Below are 26,810 nucleotides of genomic sequence, written 5' to 3'. Positions count from 1 at the left end.
CTCTTGTTTGGAAAAGACCAAACTTAAATTAGTGCAGAGTTTTCCATAAAGGTGTTTCTTCAAATATCCAGAAGAATGCTTGGAGATTTAATGAGGCTTTACAAAGGAACCCTTGTCCTCTCCTTATTGTTAATATTTTAAAGAAAGGAACTCTTCCTCCCCAACCCTCACCAAGCCTGTATGGCATGCGTGGACACGGTTTCCGTTTTTAGCAATTGCATAGGAAGAGACAGAATTAATGTAAGTTGAGAATTCTGTGTTTTTAATGCTTTGGGGATCTTAATAGTTTATAACATGATTGTACAATGTTGATTTTATGAGAATGGAAAGAAGGGAAAAAAGGCTAACCAAATTAACAAGTATTACCTTTGTTCTATTGATGAAGGATTAAAATTTGGTGACCAAGTCATCATAATTTTGCAAAGCTACAAATTACTCATATTTCACTTGTTTAATGAACTTTATCCTGTCTCAACTTTTCTCTCTCATCGTGCTGATTTTTGTAGCTACAGTCTATTTTTGCTCTAATTTTGTTATTGTGTCATTTGTTTTTGGTCAATAAAAAGAGTGAGAAAGGAGACTTAACCCAGGATGCTGAGTTACCCCAGTGTAGAAAGAACTCTGATTAATAATGGAGACCAAAAAAATTGGGGTGTGTGTGTTTGTTGGTAATAAAGAGGAGTGTGTCAGTGTGTGCAGCATCTCTTCAACCTTGGATAGATCTTAACCAACTAATTCTTCAGTTTCTTAATCCAAGCAGGGAATTGAATATATTAAAGTAAATCTTGGGGCTTCTGTTATTTGTGTGGGAGAATAATAAGGATAAAAACATGAGAAATGGCCTAGAATTAGGAAACTCTGTTTAGCTGAAAGATACTTAAGTTAGACATCAGAATATGTATAGGTTAAGGGAGCTATTTGTTTTACAAGGTATTGTTTTAAACTGATATTCAGTTATATTTTCAACTTATACATACTTTCTCCAAGAAAAAAAAGATAGCCATCAGGCTCTTACCTTCAACTTCCTTGTGCTGTTGGTTGTCTTTAGTGTAGATAAAATTGATCACAAAACACTTCTGCTGCTGTTTGTCTTAAATTTTTTTATTGCTCAAACCAGGTGGCCATGAAAATTTTGCTAAAATGATTGATGAAGCAGAAGTACTGGAGTTCCCAATGGTAGTAAAGAATACGCGGGGTCATAGAGGTGTGTATGAGTTGTTGGTAAGGTATATAGTTTTGAAACTATTCTTGCTTATTAATATGAGTGACTTTGAAGAATAATTAGAGGGAAATTGTTAGGTGCATGATACCTCAGACTTACAGAAGGCTACTATGAGTTGTTCAGTTTGGCTAAAAGCTATTTCTGTTTAGTGGTTACCTAGAGATTTTAACATACATACTTAGACTGAGTCTCAAGTTAGACCTGTCTGTATCTTCCTCAATAATATAAGGACCACCCGTAATCCCAGCACTTTGGGAGGCTAAGGCAGGTGGATCACCTGAGGTCAGGAGTTCAAGACCAGCTGTCCAATGTGATGAAACTTCGCCTCTACTAAAAATACAAAAATTAGCCAGATGTGGTGGCATACGCCTGTAATCCCAGCTACTCGTGAGGCTGAGGCAGGAAAGTGGCTTGAACCCGGGAGGCAGAGGTTGCAGTGAGCTGAGATCATGCCACTGAACTCCAACCTGGGCAGTAGAGCCAGACTCTGTCTAAAAAAAATGCAAAGAAACAATATAAGACCTTAGATCACTAACTCCAGTCATCCCCCTCTAAAGATATATAGTTTGAAGACTTAAACGAATAAGGTAAAACTATTAACACTTTATAAGATGTCATATGAAAATATCTTAATGATTTTGGATTAAGGTAGACTTTTTTTTTTTTTTTTTTTTTTTTAAATGAGATGGAGTTTTGCTCTTGTTGCCCAGTCTGGAGTGCAGTGGTGTGATCTCAGCTCACTGCAACCTCTGTCTCCCAGGTTCAAGCAATTCTCCTGCCTCAGCCTCCCAAGTAGCTGGCATTACAGGCATCTGCCACCACGCCCAGCTACTTTGTTTTTTGTATTTTTAGTAGAGACAGGGTTTCATCATGTTGGCCAGACTGGTCTTGAATTCCTGACCTCTGGTGATGCACCTGCCTCGGCCTCCCCAAGTGTTGGTATTACAGGCGTGAGCCGCTGCGCCCAGCCTAAGATAGAATTTTAAGGCATAAAACGATACATCAATCTGAGTACAGTGACATATTTTGTGTTTTGGCAGGGATGGCTGGATCAGAGTTCAGCTGGAACTGTTGACTGGATTCTTTATATTTGGCTTCTCCAGTAGGGCAGCCAAGAGTCTCAGGCCTCCTTCGGTGAATGCTAAAGTGAACAAAGAAGCTGTATGACCGTTTATGGTCTACCTTCATAAGTCATAATAGAATTAATTCTGCTATATTCTCTTGTTTGGAGCAATCACAAGCCCTCCTAGATTCAGCCAGAAGTGACGTAGATTCAGTATCCCTCCTTTCCCTTCCCCACCATGGGAGGAATTTAGAACCATATATCTAAAACAGCGACTTCCATTGGCACAAAAATAGACAAATAGAGCAGTGGAACAGGCTAGAGAATTCAGAAATAAATTGAGGTAACATACTGCTATATTACTATATCCTAATATAGTATATTAGTATATTGTATAATAATATATCACACATATGTTTTAATTCAGAGATAAAAAGTTTTGCTAGTGAATGAGGTTGACATTATTGGCTAACCTGGAGAAGTACAAATCTAGACCGCTGCCTCACAACATATATCAAAATAAATTTTAGTTTGTCATGAAACATGAGTTTGGGGAGTGGTAAAAGGAGATTATTTACCTTGTCTTTATATATTTTTGTATTATTTCACTGTTAAAACAGTTCTAACAAGGAAAACTTAAAAAAAAAAAAGTGTAATTGATTCTGAAACAGCAGATTGTGATACAAGAAGATTCAGATAATAGGTATCATCTGCCCACAATTGATGACTTAACATGTATTTTTATTCTTTTCAATCGTAGGTAAAGCTGTTTTCTTGGCTCGAGATAAGCACCATTTGGCTGATCTAAGCCATCTTATTCGCCATGAAGCACCATACCTGTTCCAGAAGTATGTTAAAGAGTCTCATGGACGGGATGTACGTGTCATTGTCGTGGGAGGCCGTGTGGTTGGCACCATGTTACGTTGTTCAACAGATGGGAGAATGCAAAGCAACTGCTCATTAGGTAAAAATAATACAAATATCTTTCTAGTATATAGAGTGACATTATAACTTGTCCAGTGAGTATTCATTTGTGTGTAACTATAGACTTTCTTAATAAGTTGAAAAACGTGTTTCCTTTTACATGTAAATATGATTTTTACACATGCCATCAATGTAATTAAACTCGAGTTATTTTTCTAGTAATATAATTCTGTTTCACTGAATCATATTAAATCTGCCTTCACCCATTCTCAATTCGTAACCCAGTTTACACATGTATTGGATGTCTGATAGGAGTTAGAGATTCCCTCTTTGGTGATATACTTATTTTGTATATAATCAGAGTTCCTATAAGATGTCTTAACCCATTTTACCCATTGGTCCAAACAAGATTGCTGATTTTGATTTTCTTAAATATGTATTTTCTCAGATCTCTTATTGTTCAGGTACATCAGAGCTTAGGCTTTGGGTTTTTACCCTCCTCTTCTCTGTTTATATCACTTTCTTAGTAATCTTGTACAGCTCATGACTTTAAATACTGTTTGTATGTTAATTATTTCCAAATTTCTATCTCCAATTTAGACTTTTTTCCCTGCTCCAACTCCAGGTTTATATAAGGAATTGCTTACTCAGTATCTCCAAAACTGAAATCCTTACAATGTGTTCTACCCGTAGTTATCTCCTTATCATTTTATTCTTATGTATGTATGAGTGAGTGAATGATGGGGTCTTGCCTGTCACCCAAGCTGGAGTACAGTGGCAGGATCACAGCTCACTACAGCTTCAACCTCCCGGGCTGAAGCAGTCCTCCTGCCTCAGCCTCTCAAGTAGCCGAGACCACAGGCACATGCCACCATGCCCGGCTAATTACTTTATTTTTTATTTTTTGAAACAAGAGCCTCACTCTGTCACCCAGGCTGGAGTGCAGTGGTGCAATCTCAGCTCCCTCACTGCAACCTCCACCTCACGAGTTCAAGCGATTCTCCTGCCTCAGCCTCCTGAGTAGCTAGGACTACAGGCACCTGCCACCATGCCCAGCTAATTTTTTTATTTTTAGTAGAGACGGAGTTTCACCATGTTGGCCAGGCTGGTCTCAAACCTCTGACCTCAGGTGATCTGCCTGCCTCGGCCTCCCAGAGTGCTGGAATTACAGGCATGAGCCACCACACCCCACACCGGGCTAATTTTTTACATTTTTTTTGTAGAGATATGGTCTCCCTATGTTGCTCAGGCTGTTTTCAAACTCCTGGGCTCAAGCAATCCTCATGCATTGGCCTTCTAAACTTGTGGGATGATAGATGAGAGCCACTACTTCCAGCCTGTCTGTCTTGCTTAATGACAGCTCTGTTTTTCTGATTTAGACCCAAATCCTTAGAGACATCCTGGTCCCTCTCTTCTCTTATACCTCATATTCAAATTGTCAGGAACCCTTTGAAATCTCTACTCTCAGAATGTTTCCAAATCTTACCAATTTTTACCATCTCTACTCCTAATACCATCTTCTCTTATTTGGATTACCTATAGTAGCCCCTTAAGGGGTCTTCTTGCTTCTACTCTTCCCTCCTAATCTCTTCCTAACACCACAGTGGTATGATGGATGCTTTTACATTGCAAGTCAAATCAACTCTCGCTCAAAATCCTCTAATAGGGCCAGGAACCATGGCTCACACTGGTAATCCCAACACTTTGGGAAGCTGAGGCAGGAAGATCATCCTGAGCTCAAGGTTCAAAGCCAGCCTGGGTAATAGAGGGGAAGACCCTGTCTCTACAAAATATAAAAATAAATTATCTGGGGCCAGGCTTGGTGGCCCAAACCTGTAATTCCAGCACTTTCATAGGCCAAGGTGGATGGATCACTTGAGGCCAGGAGTTCAAGACTAGCCTGGCTAATATGGTGAAACCCCATCCCTACTAAAAATATAAAGTTAACCAGGTACAGTGGCACATGCCTGTTTAGTCCCAGCTACTCGGGAGGCAGAGGCATGAGAATCTCTTGAACCAGGAGGCAGAGGTTGCAGTGAGTCAAGATTGCCCTACTGTACTCCAGCCTGGGCGACAGAGTGAGACTGTCTCAAAAAGAAAAAAAAAAAAAAAATTAGCTGGTCATGGTGGCATGCACCTGTGGTCCCAGCTACTCAGGAAGCTAAGGCAGAAAGATTGCCTGAGCCTGGGAGGTCGAGGCTGCAGTGAGCCATGATCATACGATCATACCACTACACTCCAGCCTGTCTCAAAAACAAAAACAAACAAAATTCCTCCAATAGCTCCCCAGTTGCATTCCCAGAAAAATCTTAAGTTCTTGCCCTGGCTACCAGGCCCTAGGTGATGTCATCCCTACTTATCTCTCTGAGATCTATAACCACATGGATGAATCTCAGAAACATAATGTTCATCTAAAAAGGCAAGTCAAAGAAGAGAATACATGTATTTCATTTATATAAAATTTAAATATATGCAAAACTAAACAATGCAGTGTTGGAAATACAGACATTTAGTAAAACTAAAGGTGGAATATTGATAAGCATGAAATTCAATATGGTGGCTTATTCAGAGTACATGATAGAGTAAGAACACAGTGAAGATTTGAAAGATATTGGTTATATTAATTTTACTTTCTACTTTTTTTTTTCTGATGGAATCTTGCTCTGCCACCCAGGCTGGAGTATAGTGGTGTGATCTCGGCTCATTGCAACCTCTGCCTCCCAGGTTCAAGCAATTCTCGTGCCTCAGCCTCCTGAGTAGCTGGGACTACAGGTGTGCACCCCCATGCTGGGCTAATTTTTGTATTTTCAGTAGTGATGGGGTTTCGCCATGTTGGCCAGGCTGGTCTTAAACTCCTGGCCTCAAGTGATCCACTCACCTCAGCCTCCCAAATTGCTGGGCGCCACCAGGTGTGAGCCACCGTGCCCAGCCTACTTTCTATTCTTGAAAAATGACTTCTGCCTCCTTGAATTAGCTCTTCATGTCTTGTTTTAATTTTTCATTATAACATGTCATGCTGACTAGCTAGAAGAGAGCTAAATGGCATCTTTTCTTTTCTGGGTCACCTTTACCTTACTACGTTGAGATTTAATTAATAGTTACTCTTCATATTTTAAGCAAAAAGAACTTTAGAAAGTAACTTAGTTTTATATTAAGAAGTAAATTGTTTTTTTTTTAGTTTGTTTTGAGGTCGGGTGCTGTGACTCAGTCCTGTAATCCCCCGCTCAACACGTTGGGATGCCAAGGCAAGAGAATGGCTTGAGCCCTGAGGTTTGAGACCAGTCTGAACAGTGTAGAGAGACCCCATATCTACAAAAAATAAATTAATTAAGCCAGACGTGATGATTCACACCTCTGGTCCCAGCCACTTGGGAGGCTGCATTCTGGCCTGGGCAACACAGCAAGACCCTGACTCAAAAAATAAAAATAAAAATAAAAAAAGGTTGTTTTGAGATCAGTGAGGCTTACAAAAAGGTATAAAGGATTCCTTTGCACCCATTAACCAGCTTTAGAAATAAGCCGTCAATATAGTTATCTGTTTACTCTCTCTGATCATTTTCTTCTCTCTTCCCCACATCCTGAACTTGGTATTTATCTTTCCTATAATGTGCTTTCAGTGCTTCTGTCTATATTCCTAAACTAGTTATTATTTTGTGTTATAAAACTTCATCCTTAGATACATCGTCAAGAGTGTTTCTGGGTTAGCCCATTTACCCAGAAGTGGGATTTCTGTGTTGTAGTGTATTACAGTAATTCAGCTCTACTAGATATTGCCAAATGATTCTCCAAAGTGAGTATACTACCTTAGGATTTCTCCGCATCAAATACTATTTCGTATAGTGCCACCTTCTTGCCAACCTGTAAGGTCGGTAGACATTAAGCCTTTTGCCAAAATAATGTGAATTATGTCATGTCATTACTGTAATTTATCTCTCACTGTTGAGGTTATGCGTCTGTTCACTTTTTTAAGTGCATATTCCAGTATGTCATCTATGAATTGCCTGTGCAGGTCCTTTGTGTCTTTTTTTAATCAAGATTTTTTTTTTCCTTTTTTGTATTGATCTACAGGCTCTTTTTCTTTTTTTCTTTATAAAAATATTTTATTTTTTATAGAGATGAGGTCTTGCTGTGTTGCCCAGGCTAGTCTTGAACTCTTGGCTTCAGGTGATCCTCCCATCTCAGCCTCCCAGAGTCCAGTGATTATAGGTGTGAGCCACTGCACCTGGCCAGATTTATCTAATCTGACTTCAAATTCTTTTGTCGGTTATATGAATTGTAAGTACAGTATTTTCATCCCAGTCTGTGATATTTCTTCTTTTTTTGATTACAGATTTTGATGGACAAAAATTGTCACTTTTAATGTCAAGCATATTCATCTATTTCTTTACGTTCTCTACTATTTTTAAATTGAAGAAATTCTTCTCCACCCTTTGGTCATGTTCAGTTCTTGAATACGGTCTTCTAAAAGCTTTTCTATGTTTAGGACTTTAATCTACCTGAAATTGATTTTGCTGTTCAGCGTGATGAAAGAGATCCTGTTTTCTTTTTTCAAAATGAGTAACTGGTTGTCTGAATGCTACTTATTGAATAGTCTGTTTATTACTAATTTGTAATGTATTTAATTTCCACGTGTGCATGGGTCTATTGCAAGGTCCCTTAGTCTATTGTATCGTGCTTTTTCTCTATGAATACCAGTCTTTATTCTTTTGGTACTATGTGTAGATATCTGATAGAGCAAGAGCCTCTTTACCTTATTTGTCAGAATTGAATTGCAGTTTGTGTTCAGTGTTTTACTATTGTGAGCAATAATACTATAAACATCCTTGTGAATATGCTTTGTTTTATATACTGGTGCTTTTGTCTTGATAAGTCTCATCAAGGTTGGAATTGCTGGAACAAAATACATATTTAAAAAAATTTATGGCCAGGCACAGTGACTCACGCCATAATCCCAGCACTTTGGGAGGCTGAGGTGGGAGGATCGCTTGAGGTCAGGAGTTTGAGACCAACGGGCAACATGGTGAAGCCCCACCTCTACTAAAAATACAAAAATAAGCCAGGCATGGTGGCAGGCACTTGTAGTCCCAGCTACTCAGGAGGCTGAGGCAGGAGAATCACTTGAACCCGGGAGGTGGAGGTTGTAGTGAGCTGAGGTCATGCCACTGCACTCCAGCCTGGGCAGCAAAGCAAGACTCTGTCTCTAAATAAATAATCAGATTACTTTTTTTTTTTTTTGAATCTGCCTCCCGGGTTCACGCCATTCTCCTGTCTCACGCCATTCTCCTGCCTCAGCCTCCTGAGTAGCTGGGACTATAGGCGCCTGCAACCATGCCTGGCTAATTTTTTGTATTTTTTTGTCGAGACGGGGTTTCACTGTGTTAGCCAGGATGGTCTCGATCTCCTGAACTTGCGATACGCCCGCCTCGGCCTCCCAGAGTGTTGGGATTACAGGCGTGAGCCACCGTGCCTGGCCCAGATTACTTTTTAAAAAGCCCATAACTAGGCCGGGCGCGGTGGCTCAAGCCTGTAATCCCAGCACTTTGGGAGGCCGAGGCGGGCGGATCACAAGGTCAGGAGATCGAGACCACAGTGAAACCCCGTCTCTACTAAAAATACAAAAAATTAGCCGGGCGCGGTGGCGGGCGCCTGTAGTCCCAGCTACTCAGGAGGCTGAGGCAGGAGAATGGCGTGAACCCAGGAGGCGGAGCTTGCAGTGAGCCGAGATCGCGCCACTGCACTCCAGCCTGGGCAACAGCGTGAGACTCCGTCAAAAAAAAAAAAAAAAAAAAAACCCATAACTTTTTGCATTTCAACTTGTAATTTTTTTTTTCCCATCAGATGAGAATTACTTGCTATTTTACGGCTATTTTACTTTATATTTTTCTCACCATGAACAATGAGAGAATCTTTTCATAGTTTATTTGGTCATTTGTGTTTACTTGTATATGTATTGCTCTTCATTATATTTGCTTACTTTTAAATTGGGCAGTTTTTGTCTTTTGAATAGCATTTCTGACCAATGACTACTAAATGCCAGTATGTCCACCCCAGACGTCAGAAACACCACCATACAATTTCCAGATTCTCCCCAGTTGAGAACCACTGCTTTAGAACCTCCAGTATAGTGTTAAGCAATAAGGATTGCAGTGATTTCTGTCTAGTTTCTGATTTCCTCTGAAATAGGTTTAGTGTTTTGCTATTTAGGATATTATATTTAAGGAGATTGATTCTATTAGAGATTCTGTTAGAGTTTTTAGGAGGGATGATTGTCAGATTTTATCCTGTGCCATCTTGGCATCTTTAATTTAGGACCAGAAAGGTTTACAGCTCAGTTTTATTTAGCTATCGTAATAAGGGTCCTTAAGACCTTTAATTTCTTGGTGTGATGCATTATGTTGATACATTTTAGGTTAAAAATAATTTTTCTGGCCGGATGCATTGGCTTATGCCAGTAATCCCATCTCTTTGGGAGGCCAAGGTGGGCCTTGAGCTCAGGAGTTCAAGAGCAGCCTGGGCAACACGGCAAAACTGTATCTCTACAAAAAATACAAAAATTAGCTTGGCATGCTGGCACATGCCTGTAAACCCAGTTAACTCAGGTGGTTGAGACGAGAGGGAGAGGTGGTGGTCACAAAAAAAAAAATAAAAAGAATTTTTTTTTTCTTAATTGCCCTTTGCATTTTTAAAATTAACCTTCTTTGGATAGCTTACTATTCTTTCAAAAATTACTGAATTTGTTTTTTTCATATTTTATTTAAATTTATTATTATTATTATTTGCAGTTGCAAGATTTAATAGAATGAAAACGGGGCTCCCATAAAATGGAAGAGGACCAAAAGGGGTTGTCGCTCCCTGCTCGGATGCCTGGTTTATATCCCGATCATTGTCCCTCCCCCTGTGCTCTCAGGCGATAGATGATTTGACTCTTTCTTTACCTCCCTGCTTTAGCCTAATATGTATTTTAGTGAGCCTCTTTACTACTTGATTGGTTGGGTGTGAGCTGAGTTACAAGCCAGTGTTTAAAGGTGGGTGTGGTCACCTTCCCAGCTAGGCTTAGGAATTCTTAGTCGGCCTAGGAAATCCCGGTAGTCCTGTCTCTCAGTCCCCCTCACAACAGCAAAAAACTCAAGTGCTGTTGGGGAGGTTGGCCGACGACCACTTTTAACTGCTTCCTGCTGAATTGGGGTGTAATAGGGGTCGTGCAGTTGAGATTTCCTCGGGAGGGTTACCTTCAATGTCATTAACATCGGAGCATGGGCTAGCAGGCTGGTCCAGGGGTCCACAGTAGATCTTAATCATGGACTGCATTTGGGGCTCCATTTGAAGAACGATTTGTAGTTTTACAGCTTTGATTCTGGAAGAGACAAACTTAACAAGGAGGTTAAAGATACAGGGATTGAAAAGTATGGCTTGAAGTGCAGGGGCAAATGGGTGTGGGTGGTGAAAATGGGGTTTCCTTTAGAAAAACTCCTATACGATGGAGCATCAATATTTCCAAGAAGCCACATTCTTGGACCATGCTTTGAGTATTATAGCTCCTTTAGAAGCCGTGGGTCACAGAAGAGAACCGTGGAACCCAGCAACTAGTGTTCAGCTTGATTAGGACGAACCTGGGCACTTAGCTGTGAAGGAACAATAGCAAGCCTTTGGCCCTGTCGGGAGCAGCAATGGGTGCCTTGCTGGATCAGGAGCACAGCGGACGCCCCGCCGGATCCGGAGGGGTGGAAGTCAACAGCGGGTCTGGGATGGCGGCAAACAGCAGTGGTGGACGGCGAGCAAAAGCTCAGCTCCAGCCATAACAAACACAGACCACAAGAGAGTGCAGTTGCAAGATTTAATAGAGTGAAAACTGAGCTCCCAACAAAGGGAGGGGACCCAAAGGGGGTTGCCCTAGAATATTTTCATCTATTTTTATGAGTAAGATTGGCCCATAATATTCTTTTTTAAAAACTTTATCACTTTTGATATTAAGGTTATGCTGGCTTTATTTAATGTATTGAGGAGTTTTCAGTCTTTCCCTAGGGCATTCTATATTGGTAAAGTAACATTGGAATAAAGGATAGCTAAATAAAACTGAGCTGTGAACCTTTCTCGCCCTAGTTCCTTTTGTAGTAATAGTTTTTATCACCTTCTGAAACCCGTCTGTAATAATTGCCCTGTTCAAGTTTGCCTCTTCTGGGGTGGTTTTGGAAATAAATGATCCATTTCTTTTAGGTTTCCAATTTTTTGCCAAAGAGTTTTGTGAGATATTTGCATATGCTGCTTTTAATCTCTGCTTTGTGTGTGATTCTCTTTCTTGTCTTTCTTAATCTTACCAAAATAGCCTTTGTATTTTTAAAAAATTCTTTCTCTTGTATTTATTTTACTTTTTGTTTTCATTGTATCTGTCTTCCTAGTTTCTTTGGCTAGAACATTTAGTTTTTTTGTTTCAAAATGAAGGCATTTCATGTTAAACATCTTCCTCTGGAGAACTTTCACAATGTTGGAAGGTATTAGTATGAAGCATTTTTCTCTTTTATTTATAGATGGTTCTCATTTTTCTTTGTGATTTCTTTGATCCAGGGGATCAAATTTGCAACCTCAAAGTAGTTAATATTCTTTTGGCTGCCTTTACCATTACCCCATTACCTTCTTTTTCTTGACTTACTAATATTGTCAGAGAATGTGGCCTGTAATATTTTTTTTTTAATTTCATTAAGTTGTTTTTGGTGTGTGACCAGCATGATTGTTAAGGAAAAAATGTATATATGGATGTATAGTCAGGAGAAATAAAGATGTGAAGTAAGTTTATTTTGCCTATGTTTTCTATAAGCAGTATATAGCTAAGTTTTGTTTTTTATTCAAATCGTACTAGTTTCCATCTTTTAATGGAAGATTTGGTCCATTTTTTGTATAGTTACTAATATACTTCATTTTATTTCTTCCATCTTATTTTGTGTTTATTATTTAACTCAAATTGTTCCTTATTCTTTTTTCTTTTCTGATTTTTGCTGGTTTGTAAGGTACCATTTTGTTTTCACTCCTGCCACCAAACCCAGTTAATTTGGGAGATCAGCGAGGGTTTTGCATTCCATTAATGGTTACCTTCTATTTTCTTATGCTCATAATCAGACACAGTCTCTACAGTTACCTGAGAAGATCATTTTCCTTGATGCTTTATTTACTACCTCACTGTACCATCATAATAATAATGAAGTATTTGGAATACCTTTACTTTCCCTGGGCATTCCTTATTCCCTGTCCCCTGCAATGGGAATATTAAAACAATTTTATTTCCTTCCTACTCCTTCCTCTTGATTCATTCATTTATTGAGTAGTTTCGAGTACCTCCAAAGTGTCAAGTACTGCTGTAGCAGTAATTTATTTATTTATTTATTTTTGAGATAGAATTTTGCTCTTGTCGCCCAGGCCGGAGTGCAATGGTGTGATCTCGGCTCACTGCCACCTCTGCTTTCCGGGTTTAAGCGATTCTCCCACCTTGGCCTCCCACATAGGTGGCATTACAGGCACCCACCACCATACCCAGCTAATTTTTGTATTTTTAGTACAGACAGGGTTTCACCATGTTGGCCAGCCTGGTCTCGAACTCCTGACCTCAGGTGATCTGCTCTCCTTGGCCTCCCATAGTGCTGGGATTACAGGCATGAGCCACCAACCCTGGCCTCTTGTAGCAGTATTTTGTATGTAGTAGTGAACACAGCAGACAAAAATCCCTAGTCTCATTGACCTTATGTTCCAGTTTTGCTGAAATCATCTAATAGTTTTAGTTCAAGTCTGTTTGGAATTTGTTTTACTATATGTCTCTTCTGTTTCATGAACCCTTATATGGCATTTTATCCATTCCCAGGCAGTCTGTCTTTATCTACTTAAAATGAATTATACCTGTATTGCAAAGTACGCACCATGGTTTACTCCTCATATTCATCTTCCCTTATCTTGAGATCTCTGTTAGCCATTTACTAGTATGTTAGTATCATTTCTTGATTATTTTTCCTGGTGGGCTATCAGAGTCATAGATACCCTCAGATATTCTGTTAATACAAAAAATACTCTCGAAGTGCTTTTTCTATTCTCTCATTCGGCAACAATTCACACAGAACACTTATTTGACCACATGTGAGGGATTTCTCTTATCTATTTGGAGATACCATCAGATCTGACAGGTCGAGGGCTCAGTCACCAAGAGTCACCAAGACTATCCCCCACTCCCCACCTCACCCCCTTCAGACACCAGTTGCAAGTCCAGACCTACAGAACTTCTGACCAGGGCTTCAAGTTGGGGTTCCCGTGACTTTCTGCTTAGGTTTGATTAATTTGCTACAGCAGCTCACAGAACTGAAGGAACATTTACGTTGTGTTTACCTATATATCATAAAGGATATTTCAAAGGATACAGGTGAAGAGATGCATAGGGCAAGGTATGGGAGAAAGGATATGAAGCTTCCATGCCCTCCCAGGGCGTGCCACCCTTCAGGAACCTCTGTGTTCAGCTATCCAGAAGCTTTCTGAACCTTGCCCTTTTTGATATCCAATTGGATAGACATAATTGATAACCATGTAAAAATGTAATTGAACCAAAAGGGTATGATCTAACACTAGTAGACTGAGTAGGGAAACCCAGCAAGGCTTGTCTGTTCAGATTCTTCTTGGCCTCTCTGTGCCACATTCCTTCCTCCAGGGTATGGAGCAGGCCTGGAATGAAGTCTTATGACCAACAATCAGAAAGGCTGTGAAAGATTAGAGTCCTGCTGTGGGGTAGGTGAAAGGAGGACAGGGAAAGGTTAGATTCTATTTTCTAAGGCCTGCAGTGCCCCAACATTATAACAGAAGACTATAACAAGGGCTGTTGGAGTTATATGCCAGGAACCGTGGACAAAAAGCAATATATAATTTAGATCAGAATATCACACGTCTTTCTTTCTCCCTGAAAGAAGAAGAATACTTTGTCTGAGATATAATTCTTTATATATAATTCTTACATTATATAATATAATGTAAGAGTCTAGCTTCATTTCTACCGCCTTTAAGATTTTGTTGCAGTTTAATGTCCAAATCTACTCTAATTTTTTTCCTTTGTGGGTAATTTATTCTTTGTAGATATTTTTAGTAGTGCTCAAATTTTATTGGGATTTTGTAGATATAGTTGTGTCTTTTCTTATCAGTTTAACCTGGATTTTAACTGTTTTAGTCAGCAGACTAAATTTATTCCTTATACAGTTTTCTGGGAAATTTCTTCGTTAATTATTGCCTCTCCTCCATCTGTTTCTGTCCTGAGGAGTATTTTTCTGATTCAGTTCTCCAGTTTTCTTTTTTCTTTTTTCTTTTTTTTTGAGATGGAGTCTCATTCTGTCACCCAGGCTTGAGTGCAGTGGCACAATCTTGGCTCACAGCAACTTCTGCCTCCCAGGTTCAAGCGATTCTTGTACCTCAGCTTCCTGAGTAGCTGGGACTACAGGCACGTGCCACCACACCTGGCTAATTTTCTTTTATGATTTCACCTCACATTTTTAGCTATGCTTTGCATATTCCTTGATTTTCTAAGTCAACTCTCAAAAGCAACTGTACTCTCTTTGAGTTTCTCTATTGGATTTTTTAGTTGAGTAATCGTGTTTTTGTTTTAACTTGAGAAAGTCTTTTTGTGCTGAACTTGAATCTCCTTAAAGAGCTCTTATTTCTTTCATTAAAGTCATAGATGGATTATTATTGTTTTGTTCTTACATCAGGGCTCACTCAGCTTGGGTTATTTGTAGTATTCTACATGGCCTCAGTCTTACAAGTGCTGTGAAGCAGAATCATCTAAGTCATGGGGCATGCTTCTACGGAAGTACCTAAAAGAAGTCTTTTGTTTCCTTGGCTCCTTTATTCCTACAGCCTCAGTGGTAGGGAGGATCCACCTCACCTGTCTAGCTACTTCTGGCCTTACTGGGGTCAAACACTACAGGCAAACTCACATAATGTTGTCATCCTCACTCCTACGGATACACAGAGCTCTCGGAGCCTAGCTCTTCTTAAAGTTCTTTGCTTTCCTGTCCTTAATTCAGAGCTTTGTGAAGCTGATCTCCAAGTGAGAAAATCAAGTTCTACTTCCTTTCTCTTCCTTCTTTTTGTCAAGACCAAAGACTTCACTTAAATCCAGCCAGCTACGTTATGACCCAGAAGCTTTTTGGCTTTGAAATGACAGCTAGAGTGAAGTGGGGGCTATAGAGGAAGAGAGCTGTGTTCAGGTCACCACCTTCCCAGATCTTATCCCATCCTCGGTTCTGTTATGCATTTTTATTATTTTTATAAATCGAAAACCAGTAATACTTTTGCCATCTGTAAAGTCTAATTGTATTCATGCTGAACTTCCTTATACTTGGTTTATGTTATTGCAAGTAAGATAGACTTGGAAAAAATATTGACAACTTATGAAATCATCAATTCCTAAGAGACTGGATAGGGAGAAGATTCCTAATTAAGGAAATCTAGACTTAGAAGTCCTAATTTTACACTAGAATAGCACCTTTATTTTCACTATTAATTTAGAAGAGAGGCTTAGCTTTGGAGGCCAACTTTAATTTTATTTCAAAAGTTCATGATTTTGTTAATTTCCTGTCTTGTTTCTCTTGCCAGGTGGTGTGGGGATGATGTGCTCATTGAGTGAACAAGGGAAGCAGCTAGCTATCCAGGTGTCTAATATCCTGGGGATGGATGTATGTGGCATTGACCTGTTGATGAAAGATGACGGCTCCTTCTGCGTCTGTGAGGCCAATGCAAATGTAGGTTTCATCGCCTTTGATAAGGCTTGTAATCTAGATGTAGCTGGTATCATAGCAGACTATGCCGCCTCCCTTCTACCCTCTGGCCGGCTCACCCGGCGTATGTCCCTGCTCTCCGTGGTGTCCACTGCCAGTGAGACTAGTGAGCCGGAGCTGGGTCCCCCAGCCAGCACTGCTGTTGACAACATGAGTGCAAGTTCCAGCTCTGTTGACAGCGACCCTGAAAGCACGGAGCGAGAGCTGCTCACCAAGCTCCCAGGGGGCCTGTTCAACATGAACCAGCTGCTAGCCAATGAAATCAAACTACTGGTGGACTGACTCCACTGGTAATTAACCAACAAAACCCTTGTAAAACTTTCTTTCTTTTTTCTTTTCTATTTTTGAAACCAACTTGCAATGCTGTTCATGGAGGATGCTCAGGAAGATGAGAGAAAATTAGTAGGATTAGTTGGAGAGAGTGGGAGATAGATGAGACCTCTGCTCGTAAGATGTTACTTTCATTTACAAATCCTACAAATAGAGAGGCAGAATAGGTGGGGTATAGAAAAATGTCAGGCTCTCATAGTTCCCCTTTAAATTGCTAAAAAATTTGTATACTCATAGGCCATGAGGAACAAATACTTTTTTTTTTCATGGTCCCTTCCTTTTGTTTTTGTACAAAAAAAAAATAATAATAATAACAGTTTTGCTACAAATATCCGAGTAGCATAACTTCACATTGTGTTGGAAGATTTGTCATTGAGGAAAACATCTGCTTAAATTACAGGAATTTTTGTATTATACAGCTCTGAAAATTCTGCCATTTCCTTATTAACTAGCAGCTTTAGTTTGTAGTTTATGAAATCTCGAGGGGCTCTTTTACTGGGATTTCTTATTTTTGTTTTTTGTTGTTTTCCCCTTAATTTGGTGGGAGGGTCAAAGTGACTATAACCCAATAAAGACTTCTTAATGACAAAATTGGCATGTTTGCATGATGAAATGGAAATGAACAGTATTGCAATGTCCGGTATACAAAATAACATTTATTCGATGTAGATAAAATTACACTACTTTAAAATATGTGCATTGACTTGTATTTGTTAGTGTTTTAGTCTTTTTTGAAAGATGTGCTCTGTTAATGTTGCTTTTTTTTTTTTAAATACATGCTAGTCTAACATTTCCTGCTCTATGCCTGCATCTTTAACAATGGCCAAAGTGAAGAAAATGCTACCTTTTTTGTTAACAAGACACTGACTTGAAACGTGTACATTTAAAGCCTTTTATTTTTTCCCTTTTTCTTTTGGTGGTTGGGCATTTAAATAAGGACAAGGAAAAATATTTTTGGGGGCAAATCAAGAGCCTATGAGTTCTAAGTATACAGCTGAAGTGATTTCGAATGCCAGCGTTATATATTTGCATTTTTCACATTTTACAAGGGAGTATATATGTATGTGTGTGCACGCATGCATGTGTATGTGTTTTGCTTTTTGTTTACATCAGCTAATCAAAAAGGATAATTTAGAAAATGGAGCATGATGGGAAACAGAGTTTATGACTTTAAAAAACAGATGAGTTGTTTTCATAAGTAGACTCCACTGGGGTAGAGGTATTCACCTTAAAACATAGGGTGAATAGATGCTTTTTTAGGCCTTTTCGTGTATATGTACGTTGTTTGTTTTTTTCCTTTTGTTTCTAGCCTGTTCAGTGTACAGTTTATTCAAGGCTACATGCTTTTCCTTAATGCTTCTGGCTATGCATTTTCTCTTTTTACATATAGGATTGGGATTGGGGGTGGGTTGGATGTTTTTGTTTGGGGACTTATTTAGTAGTATTGAGTCTCTTATAGCCCTACTCTTAAGCCTTCAATACTGTCCACTCTTTATATTCCTTTACTTTCAGAATTTATAAAAGCCCCCAAACTGCATATAATATGAGCCTTTAAAACATGGGTAAAACTAATCCCATTGATGGGTCTGGATGGTATGTTAAGAAATGGAGATGCTGCAGAGCCCAACGTAATTTTTTAAACAGCAAGTTTTCCATCTCCCTACAAATCCTCTGAAGCTTTTACCCAAGCCTTTCTTGCCTCTCCAGTGCTATTTTCCTTCAGATGGACCTTAAACATAATTTCTTGGACACTACTAGAGAGACTTCGAGGCAATAATAAAATATCAGTATTAACCAGCTATAACAGAGGTTTGATCATGCTTACTTGTACAGTTTTTCCCCCATTTTAAAAAGGAATGTAATAAAATTTGTTTTTTCCGTAGAATTAAATAATATTAAAATTGAGTGAAAGGTTGATTGTTGATGAATAGAATAGTACCTCTCATCTGTGCAGTGTCTCATTTCACCTCAGAGAAAAGGATACATAAGAGGAGTTTGTAATTTATCTTAGGATATTCTAATTGCATTTAAAAGAACTTATCTTGCACAGGGTAATTGGGGGACTCACATACATATATTAGTACCTCTGACTCATTAACAGAAAGAAATACTTGATACTTCTTTCGCTGAATGACCATACTGTGGAGGATGCATACTATTTGGTATAGAGAAATAAATGAGGAAGAAAGAACTGCTTAATTAAATTATCATTCATATGTTCATGTAGAGACCATCTGGTTGCCATGTGTATTATGACAATACACTTTGAATAGTTACATATCACAAGTATATAGATGAATACATTTAAAACAACCTCTTTATTCAATGAAAAGGTCATGTTTGTGTTGGTGGGGTAAGGCATCAGGAAAAATGTAGTTAGTCTTTTTTTAACTTACATCAAATTAACCAACTATATTATAGGAAATATGTGAAATTAGTTCATTAGCTTTATTCACTGTTATGCATTCACATGATATTAAAACATACACTCACATGTTAGAATGAAAAGAGCAGTAGTTATCTTAGATTTTAAAAACATGGATATCTTCTTGAATTCCTTCAAGATTAAGGTAAAGAATAAGAGCAAATCATTCTGGAACTACCCTAAAGAAACAGCAGCAGATATTTAGGTGAAAGTTAAATTTATTTTCATAATTGTTTAATAACTTTTGTATAATCTTCATTGCTATTATGAGAGATAAAATGTGTATATCAAATATGTGTAATGATAAAATCTGAATTATTGTGAATTTTTTGTATATTGTTAAAATTGTAATTCTAAATTGTATTTCAAAAATAATTATTTCTGATATTGTTTTTATGTCACCCATGATGAAAACTGGACTTTATATATCTAAACATATAAGTATGAACTCTTCTATTTAAAATTTTTAATAGTTTTTTTCTTTTTTGGTGCCTATAATTGATTGGTCATTTCTGCTGGCTTTTCTCCAATGAACATTGAAATCTTTCTGTATATGTTATCAATAAGAAAACTACCCTGGAACAGTAGAAAAACCCAACAAGAGACTTGGCATTCATCAAGCACATTATCAGACTTTGAGAAGGTATTGAAGGCATTGACTTTGAAAATCATCTTTTTCTCAAGAAGAAAGCAATGGAGAAGCAAATTTGCTTCATTCAGTGAATCCCCAGTTTGGGGTTTGTGGGGCTTAGAGACATTGTGAAATCAAATCTTGTGTTATACTTTTCTCCTGGCTCACTTTTTTTGAGAAGGTTTATGGGCTATTTGGCTGGTGAGACACGATCCCCTCCTAAGAAAATGTAGGTGCTCAGACAGGTAACCACTGCTGCTACTGTTTTTATTTGTTTGTTTGTTTAATTTTATTTAAGATTTGTTTTTGTTGTACTAGGATTTTTAAAAATGTAATATATTGCAGGATTTATAACCAGGTTCACTGACTGCTTGCTTGCTTTCTTTTTTTTTTTTTTTTTTCTTTTCTTAAAAAAAGAAAACAAAGTTTCATTTAAAATACATTTAGGCACCTTTGGAGCTTGGATTTTGGAATGTTTCAGTAGTGGACAGAAATCTGCTGTTGGAATCTTCTAGTCTTCCAGGTTTAATTTGAAATGTTTTTAGTTTTGTTTTGGATTTTTGTGTGGTATTTTATTTCCTTTATACCAATGCCATTTTGCCATGCTGTTTTGGGGTGGCTGCCTAACTCTAGTGAAAATTCTTTCTGTATTAACGAAAGTTTGGCCTTTGAAAATCCTTAATGTTTTGCATTTTTTACATTGTTTTTAAAGAAATATTCTAACTGCTTGCACTGTTACTGTTCTTTACCAGCCTTTTCAGGAGCCAAAAAAACAAATACAAACAAACAAAAAAATACCCAGAGAAAAAACTTTCCTTCTTCCCCCTTCCTGATGATGAGTGAGAAGTATTGAGAACTTTCGGGGTCAGTGCCCTTCTAAACTCCCCTTCCCCCAATAATGCAGCTGTGTAATGAATGGTAAATGCACCGGTTTGGATTCAGGCACAGCCCCAGTCTGCCTACAGGTAATTTGACTCTTTCTCCTTTCTTTCCATCACTAGGCTAACTTTTCTTTTTTAAAAACTTCTTCCTTTATGTACTTCAAAAAAGTAACCATGGGTTTGTCATAATTCTCACTTAAAAATAATGCATAAACATATCTAGCAAGTAATATGATTAAAGAAGAGCTTTTGGGGATAAAGTTTGACTTGGTTATGATATACCCAAGACTTTCTTGGGAATTTTATCCATTTTTAGATGACTCCATTTCTTGCATATATGTCTATAATTAAGTATTTCAGAGTGTGACTTTTTTGGCTTTGTTTTTGTTTTGGGTTTGTTTGTTTCTTCCATTGTGCTACTCTGGCTTAAGCTTTTTCAGGGGTTGGTGTTCCGAATACACAGTGAGCTCACAGTATAAAGACATCAATTAGGAGTTGACAGGTATGGAAAACTAGAGTTTTGAAAGGTAAAATTAGGTTCTAGGTTATATATATGGTAAAAACTCAACATAGCATTCATTTTACCTTAGTGCTTCTCTTTCTGTGACATTATGAAAGTGAAAGGGAATAATAAGACAAAGATAATACAAAAAAATTTAGTTCTTTTAGGAGCAATGTGATTTCAGAACTAATCATTTTGGCATTTCTAAGATACTAGTTCTAACAAGGAGATGTGAGCAGTTTGAGATGATCAGAAAATCATGGTTTAAACCTTCAAAAATTACAGGTTTGGACAGATAGGAGGACGTTTCTGAAGCACAACATGGCTAAGCACGTTAACCAAGGACATAAAATGTCAGGGATAGGACTACACCTTGTCCATTTGAATAGCCTTTCTGTTAAGTAGTAAATTAAACTATCCTCTCCTCTGTCTTTACCCCAGTCTACCTACCCTTTCTTCCTTTCTCCTATACTTCCTAGAGTTTTAGCTCTGAACTTTTATTATTTTGGATATTATCATCTTTCTAATAGGTAGAATTTTAGCAAAAGTAATCAGGGCCTTCTCAAAATACACTTCTGAATAAATTTCATCCTGTGGCTTTAGACATACTATCCAAAGAGGCTATACATCCAGCAAGTCACTGGTTAGTGAATAGGAAGTCTTGGCTTGTAATGCTATTTCTTGTAGCTAAAGGAAGACATGTGATAAGTGATTAAGCTGTTCTGTGCTTCAGTTGACTCTTATAAGGGCAGTCATTCCCTTTAAGCATCTTAAGACAAAAATATTTATCTGTTTAATTGGAATTTACTAACAGAGGGATCCCAGCTGCACTCATGCAAGAATGTGACATATACCAAAAAAAAAAAAAAAAAAGCTCATTCAGGAGAGCCTTGTTCTCTTGCTGATAAGAATAGCTAACATTAGTAACATTAGAGCATACAGACTATGTGATTGTATTAGGCATGGAGAGTTAAACAACCTCCGGTCAGCTGCCTGTTTGAATACCACTGACTTGCTAAGAATGATTTCGCTTTTAGATTTTACCATATTCAAACTTACTAGGTGAGCCTTATATAGCATATATACCTGGGTGCTATTGTGGGGTTTGGGAACATGAGGGGTGGGGTGAACTGTTGTTGTTTTAGGTTTCAGTCAGACAGACATCCCTGTGCCTCAGTTCCCAGAAGCACAGCAGGCCTCTAGGAGCATCCGTGGGAACGGCGCAGTCCTGACATCACCAACTCTCCTGCTCAGGCTCATCCCATATACAGAGGTCAAAGGGTGGGGTTTGAGATTGGGGGAAGGAATGAGAAAGTAGAAGCAATGTCACTTCAGTGCCACTGTTGACTAGTCTTTGGTGCTTATGTCAGTGTTTGTTTTATTTCCTGATTTTTTAAAGTTGGCAAAACTGCATATTTTTATCTCGATGAAGGCAGTGGGAGGGTGGAACAGAAACAAGCCATTACTGCTATTTCTAGTTCATTACTAGAGACTGTCCCTTAATAGCTAATGTAGAATAAATTTGAAACATAGACCTAGATGACAAAAAGAATGGGAATAGAAATGAATCTCAGGATTTGAACAAACAGAAGATGTTTATGCTGTGTTAATCCCCAGTTCTACAACTGCTATTACATTTGTCATTCTGTCTTCCCTTTTCCCCTAATTCTTTTATGTACGTATACAGTTTGAGGAAATGTGCATTTATGGTCAGTCCTTTTTAAAAGACTTAATGACTTTATTACTCTTTTGCAAAAAAATATACCCACTGCTTATATGGGCATACAAATGCTACCCTATTTTAAATGTAGGTGGCGTATGTGTTCGTGTTTTAATGTATTCAGAGCCATTGGGCAATAAGCAGTCCAGAACATTGAAAACTCAAGCAGGTAAAGCACCTAACACCCTTAGTTTCTAGAATTACTTTGAAAAACTTTTATATTGCTGCATCTTCCACAGTTCTTTGGGTAGTCTCTGAACTTAAAATTTGTAGGAGTTGTAGACTACCTACTTAAAATTTTAAGTTATGGTATTTGTTCATAGATTGTAGGGGTAGGTGAAGAAGGAAACAGATAAGAAAATGGCTTCTTGAGGTGGCAGCTGCTGAGTGGCTAAATCTTTCCACTTTCTACTTTTTTTGTAAATTTTCCCAGCTTAGCATGAACATTGATCGTACAGTGTTTTATTTTCTGTGATTGGGATTTTCGTTTTTTATTTTTGAAGCGAAGGTCTTAGAGAAACATTAAAAAGTTGGTGTATATGCAAAATATGAAATGTTAAACAAAGGGATTTTTTTCTATTTAATCTGAATGGTAAGCAAGAACTTTTTCTATATACCCTTCTGCTGCAGCAGAGAACTAAACTGGTAGGTGGCAGCAGAGGAAGGAATTCTTCAGATTGATGGCTACTGACTTAAAGCCTGCATAGGAGAAGAGAGAGAGCATGACATACCAAGTGAAGCAAGGGGGACAAAAATGGAAACAGGACTAAGATTCCTGCATTTTGACTCTAAATGGTAAGTTATCTTTAACTAAGAATGTGTTTTTAGTCTGATAGCCATGTTATATAAATTACATGATTTGGTACTGTGGCATGTAATCATAAATGCCTGTAGGTCCTTGCCTTACATTGAATTTGACCTCACTGGTATACTGTCATTCTTTACTTTGAATAATAACTAATAGTATGTAAAATTAGGATTTTCTTCTCAGTATGTTGGTATATGTGACCTTTATGGAAAAATTATGCTGACAGTAAATCTGAATTTTTTTTAATTTGCAAGATAAATAAAATATGCATTGTTAATCATTTTATACAAATAAAAGGTTCTGGCCACGCACCATGGCTCACGCCTGTAATCCTAACACTTTGGGAGACTGAGGTGAGTGGATCATCTGAGGTCAGGAGTTCAAAACTAGCCTGGCCAGCATGGAGAAACCCCATATCTACTAAAAATACAAAAATTAGCTGGGCGTGGTGGCAGGCACCTGTAATTCCAGCTACTCGGGAGGCTGAGGTAGAAGAATAGCTTGAAACCCAGGAAGCAGAAGTTGCAGTGAGCGGAGATCACATCACTGCACTCCAGCCTGGGTGACAAGAACAAAACTCCATCTCAAAAGAAATAATAAATAAAAGATTTTTCCCTTTTCAGTGGGAGCTTTGGGAAATAACAAAAGGGTATAATTGGAAAAAAATTACTGGGGGTGGAGTGATCTCTTCCAACTGGCTGTCTCTAGGTCAAGACCCATTTCTTTGTCACTGTGCCATGTTCCACCCTGCCATCAGTTCCACCCTGCCTGTTCGCCTTTCTCTCTTGCTTATCTGGCTTTTCCCCTGTTCCTCTCTCTCTCCCTGTCTTTGTGCCTCTCCCTTACCGAGTCTGTTTGTAAGCTGCTTTCTCTCACATTCAGTCCTGAATTTTAATTATCCGATGTTGCCATTTTCCATCTCTGCCTGCCTGTTTTTCCTAAGAGAGTGTATATGTCTGTCTTTCTCTTCCTCCCTCACTCCCCACTTTTCATTTGCATTCTTCATTAGAATTTGACTAGACTGAATAGAAATTAAGTGATACTTTGAAGTTCTCTAGAATTAAAGAATGTAAATTTCAATTAAATTTATAATAAGATGCAGACCTGTTTATTCACCCAACTACTTATTTATTTTAACTATAGTATCTGTTGTTTCTGGCAAGATCAGTTGGACAGAAATGAAAGGCATATGGTTCTTATCTTATTTCAGTTTTTTTTTTTTTTTTTTCCTTGAGACGGGGTCTCACCCTTTTTTGAGACAGAGTCTCGCTCTGTTGCCCAGGCTGGAGTGCAGTGGCCGGATCTCAGCTCATTGCAAGCTCTGCCTCCTGGGTTTATGCCATTCTCCTCCCTCAGCCTCCCGAGTAGCTGGGACTACAGGCGTCCGCCAACTCGCCCGGCTAGTTTTTTGTATTTTTTTAGTAGAGACGGGGTTTCACCATGTTAGCCAGGATGGTCTCGATCTCCTGACCTCGTGATCCGCCCGTCTCGGCCTCCCAAAGTACTGGGATTATAGGCTTGAACCACCGCCCCCAGCCTGAGACGGGGTCTCACTCTTTCTCCACTGTACTCGAGCCTAGGTGACAGAACAGTAATTTTGATTACTATATAAAAATGTTAATGCTCTAGAACTGAAAGAAAGTGATAAACTTGAGTTTTAATCTGAATCAAAAATTGTTTTTTTTCTGTAATTTATTGTAAAGTTAACCTGGAACACGAGAGAGCATTTAACTTGAATTTTGTTTGTCTAGGCATATCGGCGCAATAATTTTGTTTTATTTTGTGTATGCTACAAGGAATTTTCATTAGATTTTTTCTCTTGGTACAATTTTTCTGACTAAAATGAAGCATAATTGTCTGTATTACAGGATTGCTAAGGAGTAATAGTATGGATCATCTTTGTGATTTTTTTATATGTATAGTATATAATTATAAAAATACATAATTATAAAATATATATTATGTAATTATAAAAAATGTTTTTTTTTTTTGTTTTTTTTTTTTTTTTTGAGACAGTCTTGCTCTGTCGCCCAGGCTGGAGTGCAGTGGCGCGATCTTGGCTAACTGCAACCTCCGCCTCCTGGGTTCAAGCGATTCTCCTGCATAAGCCTCCTGAATAGCTGGGATTACAGGCGCACGCCATCACGCCTGGTTAGTTTTTGTATTTTTACTACAGACGGGGTTTCATCATGTTGGTCAGGCTGGTCTTGAACTTCTGACCTCGCGATCCGCCTGCCTCAGCCTCCCAAAGTGCTGGGATTACAGGCATGAGGCACTGCGCCTGGCACAATTATATTTTTAAAGTTACGAATATTCAGTGTCTGAAATTAGGTTGTTTTGTTTTTTGTTTTTTGTAAAATATGTTATTTGTATAGTGCAGTTTAAATTAATTCCTGGGAGGGTGAGCACCATGGCTCTTGTCTGTAATCCCAGCATTTTGAGAGGCCAAGATGGGAGGATCACTTGAGGCCAGCCTAGGTAACAAAGCAAGACCCTGTCTCTAGAAAAAACAAAAAAGAAAACTTTGGGAAAATATATTAACTAAATAAGCTGTCTAAAATCACAAAACTTACAGATTAAAAAAGGAAAAACGTTTTGGCTGTTTTGATGTTAGCATCTTAATTAAGCAGAAAATATTATGGACCTATAAATTGAACTTATGACTATTCACTCACTAGAGAGAACAATTTCCAGGGGGTTAGAATAGTTTTTCCTGAAAGAGAGTCAAATTTGGGAAATAAGATTGTTCTTGTAAAACAGTAATAGGTTTAGCTTTTATTTTTTAATGATAAGAACATTAAATGTCTTCTAAGTCAGAATCAGAGTGTACCTTTTTTAGTTGAGCTCACCAAGACAAAGAATGGTAATAACACAAAGCTGGTTGTGATTTTTGGTAGTCTAATCAATTTAGAATGTTTTATTGTCATGTTAGTTGATTTTCTGTCTTTATTTTCTTTTTATTTTTTCTTATCCTGGTTATAGAGACTTTTAATATCTATTATTTAAATAAGTTGTGTTTTTCCCCCTTAGGTTCTTTTGAAGTAACCAGTGGGGTTACTTTTTTGCTTACCCTCATCAACAGAATGGATGAAGATAGATTTGACTATGTGTTTTTTCAAGTGGAGAATGTGAATGTACAGAACAAGAAAGCAATAACTAACCTGTTTGATGCCGTCTGTTTTCTAAATAAAGACACCATGCACTGGAAATAAAATAGCGTGCAGTATGACTTGTTCTTTATATCAGTTCACTTTGGTTCAGATATCTAGACTTGATTTCTAGCTCCACATGTCATTCCCTTTTTTCTACTCTTTGCCTTTTGCTCTTGAGTCCTTTGGTTCTTAACAGGCTGATTTCTATGATACCTTCTAACATGATTACTCCTTTTGGCACATAGGTGAGCACTATTCAGTGGATTTTCCCCTGTCCTTTTTATCACACTTTTATCTGTCCATGCTGAATAGTTGTTACTGTAAGTTTTTAATCTCTGAAGAAATGCAAACTTTTTAA

The 26,810-nt window shown here is 38.2% G+C and overlaps 1 protein-coding gene across 50 annotated transcripts in view; it reads left to right on the top strand.

The window, feature by feature from the left end:
- Positions 1–26,514, top strand: part of RIMKLB (ribosomal modification protein rimK like family member B) — a 104,681-nt gene extending 78,167 nt beyond the window's left edge. For 10 of the 50 annotated variants that reach the window (XR_012420018.1, XR_012420017.1, XR_012420000.1 and 7 more), the window contains 6 exons: positions 1,118–1,204; positions 3,046–3,249; positions 15,822–15,967; positions 20,142–20,354; positions 23,123–23,287; positions 26,331–26,514. Coding sequence is in view for 19 of the 50 variants with exons in the window: in XM_065523753.2 (XP_065379825.1) it covers positions 1,118–1,204; positions 3,046–3,249; positions 7,323–7,484; positions 15,822–16,285 (917 nt within the window). In the remaining 31 variants the exon portion in view is untranslated. Of the gene's footprint in view, positions 1–1,117; positions 1,205–3,045; positions 3,250–7,322; positions 7,485–15,821; positions 18,248–19,325; positions 19,635–20,141; positions 20,355–22,583; positions 22,662–23,122; positions 23,288–26,330 lie in introns of those variants that run through there. The other 40 variants (XM_065523753.2, XM_065523754.2, XM_074006264.1 and 37 more) reach the window with 14 other exon arrangements.
- Positions 26,515–26,810: the final 296 nt, after the last annotated feature.

This window comes from Macaca fascicularis, chromosome 11, assembly GCF_037993035.2.
Source record: "Macaca fascicularis isolate 582-1 chromosome 11, T2T-MFA8v1.1".
In the NCBI taxonomy this organism is placed as follows: domain Eukaryota; kingdom Metazoa; phylum Chordata; class Mammalia; order Primates; family Cercopithecidae; genus Macaca; species Macaca fascicularis.
Note: the sequence above shows the minus strand (reverse complement) of the source record. Positions and strands in the feature narration are given on the sequence as shown.